Raw genomic sequence first — 9417 nt, 5'->3', positions numbered from 1 at the left:
CCTCTTGCGTTTTAAATTTACATTACACTTTTTAATATATAGATATTTCTTTACTTTTAAAAGTCTTGTTGAATAAAGTATAAATTGAACGGTACTAGCAGACATATGAGCACGTTCGTAGCTATGAACTCTTTGTTGTTGATATAAACTTCATTTTTTAGTACCCTAAACAGAACAATCTTTTAAACTAAACAGAATGCCGATGATTTGGTAATTTGTTCTCTGAATATATGTAGTTCTTATTTCACTTGGCTACTGTAAGCATAACAATCTGTAAACATAAAATATTTCATAAATATGTTACAACATGTACTAAAAGACAGGTGACTAATTAAAAACTTATCATCTTGGTTATTTTCGAAGCTTCAACACAGAAAGCGAAGTGTGACTGAGAGAGACGAGAAGTGGAACTGATTTTGGAACAATGTCTTTACTTCCACCTCCATTGTCGCAGTTCCCGGCAGCAGGTCATTATAATTCAACCCACTGTAGCTAGTGCGTATTAGAAGGATGGGCATAGACTAATTAATTTCAGTACATATTTAAGTCAATATCACCAGTACATCGTGAAAAGTTATTGAAAGGAAGTTTTGATACTTGATTTTTCCAAAAGCGCTATCGGATCTACTGATTGAACATTTTTACATTCTCCCATATACGTATTTTATGGGCGTCTTGCTGTTTGGGACAATTGATAATCATATCACTAACAAGATAAGAATACCAAAACCTTTGGTAAAAACAATTCACAGTAAACTTGATGACGGTGAAAAGCTAACTGTAGTAGCTTCCGCCCTATTCCTTAAAGAAATACCACTTTAGGAAAGAAATTCATAAATATATGTGGCGAAAACTTTTTTTAAAATGAATCTCTTTCAGTTTGCTTTCACTGCTCGAATGTGTAGCAAACGTTTTTTCCATAGACCATTAAAATAGCCACATACAGAGCCAGCGTCTTCACTAATTTTGAATAATCAGTTTTAAGCAAAAAATTTTATCGTACATCAGTGGACAACTTATTTAGAAATTGTTTATGTATTTTAAAGAATATATTCTGAATGCTAATACAGTTAAAAAGGACAACTTATTATTTAACTGTATTTCGCACCTATTTTTACTTGCATTATGAATATGTTCTTTGGTATATAGGGACTCAGGTTCGAATTTAAGGACGTACACACAGTGTTTGTCGTACTGGGAGTCGTCTGAAACAGTGTTCAAGAGCAATATTGCTAGGGGTATCTGTTTCCCTAAATAGCCGGGGCGCCGTCTAGAGTGGATTGCGTAAACAAGCTACAACTTGACGCTACATAAAGATTTAATAGTAACTAATATGAGTGTTAGTTCTCTCGTTGGAACATGGAAAAGAGAAATCCGCAGCCAGACGTACTACATTGATTGATTACGCAGAATGCATACGAGAAATGTAATTTTTTACGAACGTAACATGGATGTCTATCAATAAATTCTACTATTTCAGATTGCACATCTCGTTTACATATTTAGTTCGAAACTTCACACAGTTTTTTCTGGGATCCTTTATATGCATATATGCAGGGAATAAAAGAGAGATCTCTTACAACAATTTATAACGCAAGAAAAGTTGGCTACATCTTCGGCAAACGTCTGCGCTGGCTTTCTTAAGGCGTTTGATGTGATCTCAATGCCGTGCTCCACCATAAGCTTCTCAAACACTGTCAAATAATGAATTCATGCTACCTTTTATCCACCACCCAACGCATTTATATAGAGGAGATAAAAGGATCGTCTTTATACATTTTCTTTCACCGGAGAATCTGCTTGTCCCCCAGCGATGAAAGGTGAGCACGGGAAGTCAACGAAATTATTTTGAGTGAAATATTTGCCTTTTGCCAAAAGTTGAGAGCACCGAAAGTTACTGGAAAACTTTTATTTATATCTAGAATTCATACTTTACACCTACGTGTGTTCCCTCAACATTGTTACGAACGGATTGACCTAATGCGCTCTTCCATATGCACCAAACTATTAGAAAGTCAAAAACGAGATGTTGATATGTTTGACTACCAGACATATATCTAAAAAAGTACTTAATAATCAAAATAAATTGACAAAGCCATCGTAAACATTTCATTTACAATGATCAATTGTAAACATGCGCTTCAATGAACAGGTTTTGAATAAAGAAATTATATGAGCAACCTAAAGTATACAAAGTGAATTTTTCAAGAACCCATTACGAAAAGCATAAAATAACTCATTGGAAGTAAACCATTTTTGAAAATAAGGAGAGGATCTCAATTAGGTAATTAAAAATTATTAAATCTCATGCTAAAGAGTTTCGCCTTACACTAGACTCGCCGTACTGGTGGCCATAACTAGATTTCAACCTGCCAGGGTTAATAAAATTAAGAATTTTTTAGCGCTAATGAGGGGTACTCGGAAACTGAGGTCAAAATTATGATGACCCTTAACGTCTATTTAGCACTTTTAGGTTAACCAATTGGGAACAATTTCGTTCCGACTGATGAAATTCCTACCGATGGAAAGAATACTAATAATTTGTTGGTTTACTGTCTGCTTTTATCAAATAACCACAATTATTGCACATGGTTTCAATCAACACGAACGCACCCGCACCCAATACGATATATCATCACTGGTTACGAATACGCGGAATAAACAATAATTAGAATAAGAACACATTTCAATAACGTATAAATGGAGTAGCTGAGCACACGGATAAGGCTAATTTATTTTGTTATCACTTTCGTGTTTTGTATGGTAGCAACCTGTAAAAAAAAATATACGAAAATAGAACAAGGCCTCATCTTCAATTCGGTAGAAGCACTGAACAGTCCGAGTGATTTACTCCATCTTTCCAGATAGTTCTTTCTAAACCCGATCATTAATAGCTCTTTTTGTATGTATTTTCCTTGCCACTAATACGTTTGTTTAGTTTTCAATAGTAATTCTAAAAGGGTCTTCCGGCACTTGGATCAGTATTGCTCTGCGGTGCCTTTATGGTTTCGTCAACGGAAAGAACTAGGCACGCGGCTTCCGTCGCAGCTGTAATTGCATTCATTTTAACTACAGCTGGCTCCCATACGCACGCAGATAGATTATCAGCAATATCCTCCAAATTCATGTCGACGCCCGTCCATTTTTCGCCTTTAGCATGGCGCTCACGTAACTGCATAATAAAGGAAAGACAAAGTTAGATTTAAGACGCAAAATTTACTAGTCAGTACTTTATTAGTGCGAGCTAAACGAAAAAGCATAACGCAGAACGGAAATCCGTGTCCAAAACGGTTTAGAACTTGATGGGATCGTAACGAAGGGTAAACAAAGAAAGAAGAGTCTAGATAAAAGAAAACTCTGCTAACCCTATTGAGAATGTTGGTGGCATCGAATCCAGCATTGTCGCACAACTGCCGTGGAATCACCTCGAGCGCCTTCGCAAAAGCAGCGATGAGTAGCTGTTCTTTCCCGGCCACTGTGCGGGAATAATCCCGGAGATATTTGCTCAACTCCATTTCGATAGCACCACCTCCAGCTACGACAGCGTCGTTCTTGACCGCACGTCGCACAATCATAATTGCATCGTGCAATGAACGTTCCGTCTCATCGATGAATTGTTCGGCACCACCACGCAAGATCATTGTAACCGTCTTTGAATTGGGACAACCCTTAAAGATATTGTAGCGTTCTCCTCCTATTTGCACTTCCTCGAAGCGTTCACATGAACCAAGATTAGAGTACTTCAAATCCTGAACGGTGGTGAGCACACACCCGCCACAGGCCTTCATCGTACGACGAAGGTCCTCCTCGACTACTCGACCGGCACAGAACATATCGCGATCAGCAAAGTATTGTGTGGCTACATCTCCAATAGGAAGCTTACTTAGCACCACCTGTAAATGTTACATAGAGATAATAGAAAGCTCTTACAGCTCTTCTCCATATCGTGCACATGCTGTATTAACGATCTGACAAGTTGTAGCCAACGCCAAACAACATAGACAGGTTTTGACCGTTAAAATAGCAAGACATTTTTGTTTCATGTGACTGCAACTTCTCCAGGTAACTGTTGTGTACCTTTACATTTCTTCAATGGCTAAGGCGGTACAGCTGCATTCAACAGTCGATTAACGGCAGTCAATAAAGGCTTACAAAACCCCTTAGGAATGGGTGAATGACAGAAGGTTTTAACTATTTTTGCAACGCACTGTTAAGTCAATTCTCAGTTTCTTTGTTCACGCTACGTTTTTCGGTCATTTTGTTTACGCTCACCTTTGCTCCAGAAGCGTGGATTTTAGCGAGTTTATCATAGAGGATGCTCCACTCAGCGTCCACAATTTTCTGGTATTCCTCTACATTGTCAACACGAATTTCTGCATTATCCCTTTCGGCCTTCAGCTCGAGCTCGATATTCAGAAGAGCAATTTTAGGTGAGCTATACTGCTTCGGTTGCATCTCAAAACCAGCGTATGAAAACGTTTTCTTAAAGGCAACTCCGGACACCAACACAGAATCCTCTAGGGCACCACCTGAGACCTTCTTAATACCTGTAGTTATGTTTAATAATTAAAAAGTTAGCTTCTATGAGTTTTGTTCCGGGATAAAGGCACTGATCATCAATGAAGCATCAAACATTGCGTACCGCGTCTCCTACACGATTTGCTTCGGGGTTTTTTTCATTTCGAGTATCCGTAATTTTTGCGTTACGATACTTACTTAAGGACACCATAAAAGATAACCTAGCATCTACCCTTAATAACGTTATTACGAAAAGTACTCGGAACGTAGCTAAGAGACCATGCTATACGTCTACAATTCTTATGTCTTATCACAAAGTGTAATTTAGAAGCAGCTTTACCGATCATATTGAGGGGTAGCAATTCGTCTAATTGAAGAACAGCATCCACAACCATCTTGGCGAAAAATTGCTTTTTTGATGCGACCAGCTTTGAACTTAACGAAGTCATAGCACATTTCTCCAGTAGTGCTCTCATTTCAGCACCCTTATCCACCTATGCTTGAGAAACACAGTATTGACCAGCATAAGCGTTATTTAGTGCACAGATTTTAGAGGAGTCCTCTAAGATTAGCCATATCTGCAGTTTCGCAATACAACGGACTATTTGGTAAATTTGTTTTTTTAATAATTTTCAACCGCTGTCGAGATACCAGCCCACAAACGAAATCTTGTTCATATTTACATTCAAGCCATAGGGATTTTTTTCGATTTAATCCTGAATTCTTCCGGATGTGTCATTAGCACTTTCTCGCCAAGCCTATACACAAGAAATAAAAAAAAATGTTGAAGTCGATTTCGAGCTGGTCCGTGAGATATCATAATCTGGCTTTGATTAGTAGGTTCTGAAACGTTCAAATTCTTACCGGCACCGTATGTTCTTTCATCATCTATGAAATGTGAGCGGGAAGGAGATGGTTTTACCAATATTTGTGTTGACGGAGAGCTTAATAAGAGATGATTTGGCCATAATAATGTTTCCTGAATAGGCTTATCCACAGTTAACTTGATAATGGATTGATTATGGCTAGTAAGAGTAATAAATCTATCTACATGTGACCTCTATACAGGCGGCGATGCTCTACTTATTACACAATAGAAATGTAACCTTTTACTACTAGTAACAGTATATTACATCGACTACAGGCAAAAAACGGGACACTTGTCTTATATCTACACAATGTTGATCTGCGAGTGCTTCTAATAGAAAATTACCCTCCCCATAAAAATCCTTGTTGACTTAGACCTCTTCGCGTCCATCTGCACCGCAAGTTTGCAATGAAAATTGATTACAGTGATATTTTCATACGTCATATACGTAATATATCGGTTTTGTCGAGTAGAGCCAAAGATATGCGAGTAGAAGGGACTATCTGAAGTAAACTGCGAACGGTGAAATAAGATCGGCCACTGTATGCTTTCTTGAACGTCTTCAGATACAAACAAAACAGGCACTTTTAGCCCTATATAACATGCACTTTGAGGCTTAAAGGAAGATCACCATTAATGTGACTTCTAGGTCAATGGGACGGTTGTCCATGACGTGCCGACCATTTTACGTAAATGCACATCCCACTCTGCCTGTAAAACATAGCGTCCGTGAAATTTACACGCACAAAATGTCACAGCCTGGAATCATCTTGGACAAAAGCAACATACCTTCACTGCAATCTCATTAATTTTATTAATGGCCATTTTTGAAGCTTTGCGGTACGCTTTGGCGATGACCTGCGGATGCAATCCTTCTTCGATGTACGGTTTTGCTTGCTTCAGAAATTCGCTCGCTAGGAGAACGACTGATGTTGTGCCATCTCCCACCTAAATGAATGGCGGTGTATTAGTCGACTAAAACGGTACTCATCAAGTACATTTATACATGAACTGCGCCCAGCTAAAAGTGGCTTTCTACAATTGAATGCAATCACCGTTTTCGGGAGTATGCTGAAGGTGGAAGAGAAGAGAGTTTCAATATTCGGTAATTATCGCATATACTACTTGAGTTATCTGTATAAAAGGAAGTATTAAAACGCTTTTTAATAGAATTTATATTGGACACACAACATACTACTATGTTTCCAAGCGCTCACTCACCTCAGAGTCCTGGCTCTTAGCGATGTCAACGAGAGTTCTGGCCGCGGGGTGAACAACATCTAGCTGTTTCATGATAGTAGCACCGTCGTTTGAGATGACAGTCTTGCCTAGAATGTTTGTTCTCACGTTACATGTTGATTTCTTTGTGCATTTTTTTAATAAATTATTTCATACTTTCGAAAGCATTAGTTTCATGAATATTTCCTCCTGTTTTTTTTTACATTATTACATCTTTCAACTAAAAATCTACCGTATAATTTCCATGAAATAAGGTATTTCTATTTCGTGCTTGCCGTACATATACTGAAATATAAATATAGTATTGGAATTCAACTAAAATTTACTTTTGAAGACCCTATTAAAGCTTCCCCATATTATCCACAAGCCCATATTTTCATCTTACATTTTGGTTTTCTCATTTGAATGATTTTCTGCAGACATAACTATTTATGCCACGGCACGTTATTTACACATACTCATTTTAAGTGCATTATACTTTGCGGTATTCCTTTGTGTCACTTTTATTTCGTCCATATAAGAAGCATAGCGAAGTAGTAGGCGTAACTTCGCGTGCTCGCCATTTTAGTCGGGAACCGCGTGCGCTCTGCTGTCAGCTTTGGCGGCTTAAAGACAGCGTCACCGCGTTAATAGTCGACAATCTGAGGTTTAATATTAGAATTAACTCAACTGAATATTGTCGTCTCATTATTTTTGCTGGGCAGCCTTAACTTTTTTCAGCATCTCGGTCATATGTATTAAATGGACATGCTTTGTTCTCATAATAACTTCGATTAAGACTAACCTTTACCGTCGACCATCAGTTTATCCATACCACGAGGGCCGAGAGTTGTACGGATTGCATCGCCAATAGTTTGGCACGCATTAATGTTTGACATCATATGCGTTTTGCCTTGCTGCGATTCAGTGCCTTCTTGCAACAAGATAATTGGCCTTTGCATTGCCTTCATTTTGTCCTGAGAAGTTGTAGTAGAGCTTTTGCACGTTTCCAACGTTTCTACCACTCTCTAATTTGTCTTGTGTTTTTAGCTAAGACTTCCTCTTTGCGAAGGAAATCTACAAAATAATTACATAAATGCAAGTACGAGCTCACGGCGAACCAGTTTTATTTACGACAGACAAACAAACTCCGTTTCGATACAGCCTCAGGCGCGGCACGCACGAAGTGGATTTTTTGCTGCTAGCTGTAAATACTAGCTGACTACTGCTTGGCTGTGTTTACGACTGTAATACCAAAAGAAGCCCTGCCGCTCACTCGCACGTTGAAGCCGATCCTTCTCGATGTTTTTGGATGTGGACGATGATTGTGATGATCTGATTTGGAGCAATCTACGAGCTGAAATATGAATTAGAAATGTGTGGTAAACTTACTACAGTTAGACTTCAGGAATTCTAATGACAATATACCTCTTTTAAGGCTATAAAATACTAATGTAACCCAGCAGTCGTTTTCTTCGTAAAAATCGTAAATTGTTTTCTTTAGAAGCTTATCAGCAATGTTTAGTATGGCCAGCACGCGCTAGGATTCCATTCATTCAATCCAATATGGCTGCGCCCTGTATTATCGAAATGAAGCTTAGCTGATTCTTAATCTCAAATCGCTCTCTCCATAGAGTAAAGACTGAATCTTAGTAGTTAACGTTTGCAGACTATTCGATTAAACGCTGTCATTTATTCGAGTTCTTTAAAATGCTCTTTACCTGAATTAACCTAAGGTGAGCAAATCAATGATTCATAGTATTTTTTTCTACTACTATTTTCATCTACTTATGAACTGCAGCAACCATAAATTTGAGGTTAAATCGAATTCTGATCATAATTATTCCCTTGCGCTTATTGAGTCAGATCGTAATCGCACTTATTAACTGAATAAATGAATAAATAAAGATTCTAACAATTTAAAACCTAACAAATTTAAAATGTTTGAACTTCCCTGCAACAATTCTGCATTGAACAGAAGCGGTACATAATCATCTTAAAAAATCATATTCTACAATAACAGTATCAGTCAACAAATATTTTTTTGCATCATTTTATCAACTTGAGAATAAACAAGCATATTTTACATGTGTGTAAAAACTGGTGAGGATGTATTTTGGCAGCGTTTTTTTTTCGAGCCAATTGTCAACCAACAATTGTTTCTGAAACTTTTTCTGAAAGGATTGAAGCTGTTCGATGCCTTTGCAATAGGCAACTCTTAGTGAAAAATTTGATTTCGCGGATTAATGATTCTACGGTAAACTAAATTGTTGACGGCGAATTACTGCAATTTGAATTGTGCATTTATCTGTTAGAGCGCATTATTACCTTTTAACTGTCCCTTTAGTGGATTTGACAGAAGGTATCGTAATAGGTTTTCTTAAGTCAACATTTAGAACACCTTTCTATATCATAATATACGATACATATATGCCTTGGGGCATGTTTAGCATGCTAAAAAAATCGTTACTAACAGGAGCCGTTCTGATGATTAGCAAAAATTAATATAGGTACTTTCTTATATACCTGTATGTAATCTTGTTATATAAGACCATATGTATTCATTTTACTTGCTATTTTCACAGAAACTCAAAATGTCTGAACGCAAAGTCCTTAATAAATACTATCCTCCGGATTTCGATCCATCAAAACTTCCTCGATTAAAGTTAGCTAGAGACCGGCAGTATGTCGTTCGACTTATGGCTCCGTGCAACATGAAGTGCACAACTTGCGGCGAGTATATCTATAAGGTAGTGTATCCATTGTTTTAAAACTTTTATTTATAGTACGCAGTTATTAGTAATATGCATTTG

General features: G+C 37.6%; 1 protein-coding gene across 1 annotated transcript; it reads right to left on the bottom strand.

Moving 5' to 3' along the window:
- Positions 1-2690: 2690 nt before the first annotated feature.
- On the bottom strand, positions 2691-7862 carry CCT7 (chaperonin containing TCP1 subunit 7). Its single transcript, XM_022844522.2, has 7 exons — positions 7410-7862; positions 6608-6714; positions 6176-6334; positions 4859-5012; positions 4273-4547; positions 3366-3893; positions 2691-3172 (listed from the first exon to the last, which is right to left on the bottom strand). Exons 1-7 carry the CDS (start codon positions 7573-7575, stop codon positions 2954-2956), a joined length of 1608 nt encoding a protein of 535 aa, XP_022700257.1. The 5' UTR covers positions 7576-7862; the 3' UTR covers positions 2691-2953.
- Between the last annotated feature and the right edge of the window lie 1555 nt (positions 7863-9417).

The sequence above is a fragment of the Varroa jacobsoni genome, unplaced genomic scaffold, assembly GCF_002532875.2.
Source record: "Varroa jacobsoni isolate VJ856 unplaced genomic scaffold, vjacob_1.0 scaffold_1114, whole genome shotgun sequence".
NCBI classification, from domain to species: domain Eukaryota; kingdom Metazoa; phylum Arthropoda; class Arachnida; order Mesostigmata; family Varroidae; genus Varroa; species Varroa jacobsoni.
This window is presented reverse-complemented; position numbering and strand designations above follow the sequence as displayed.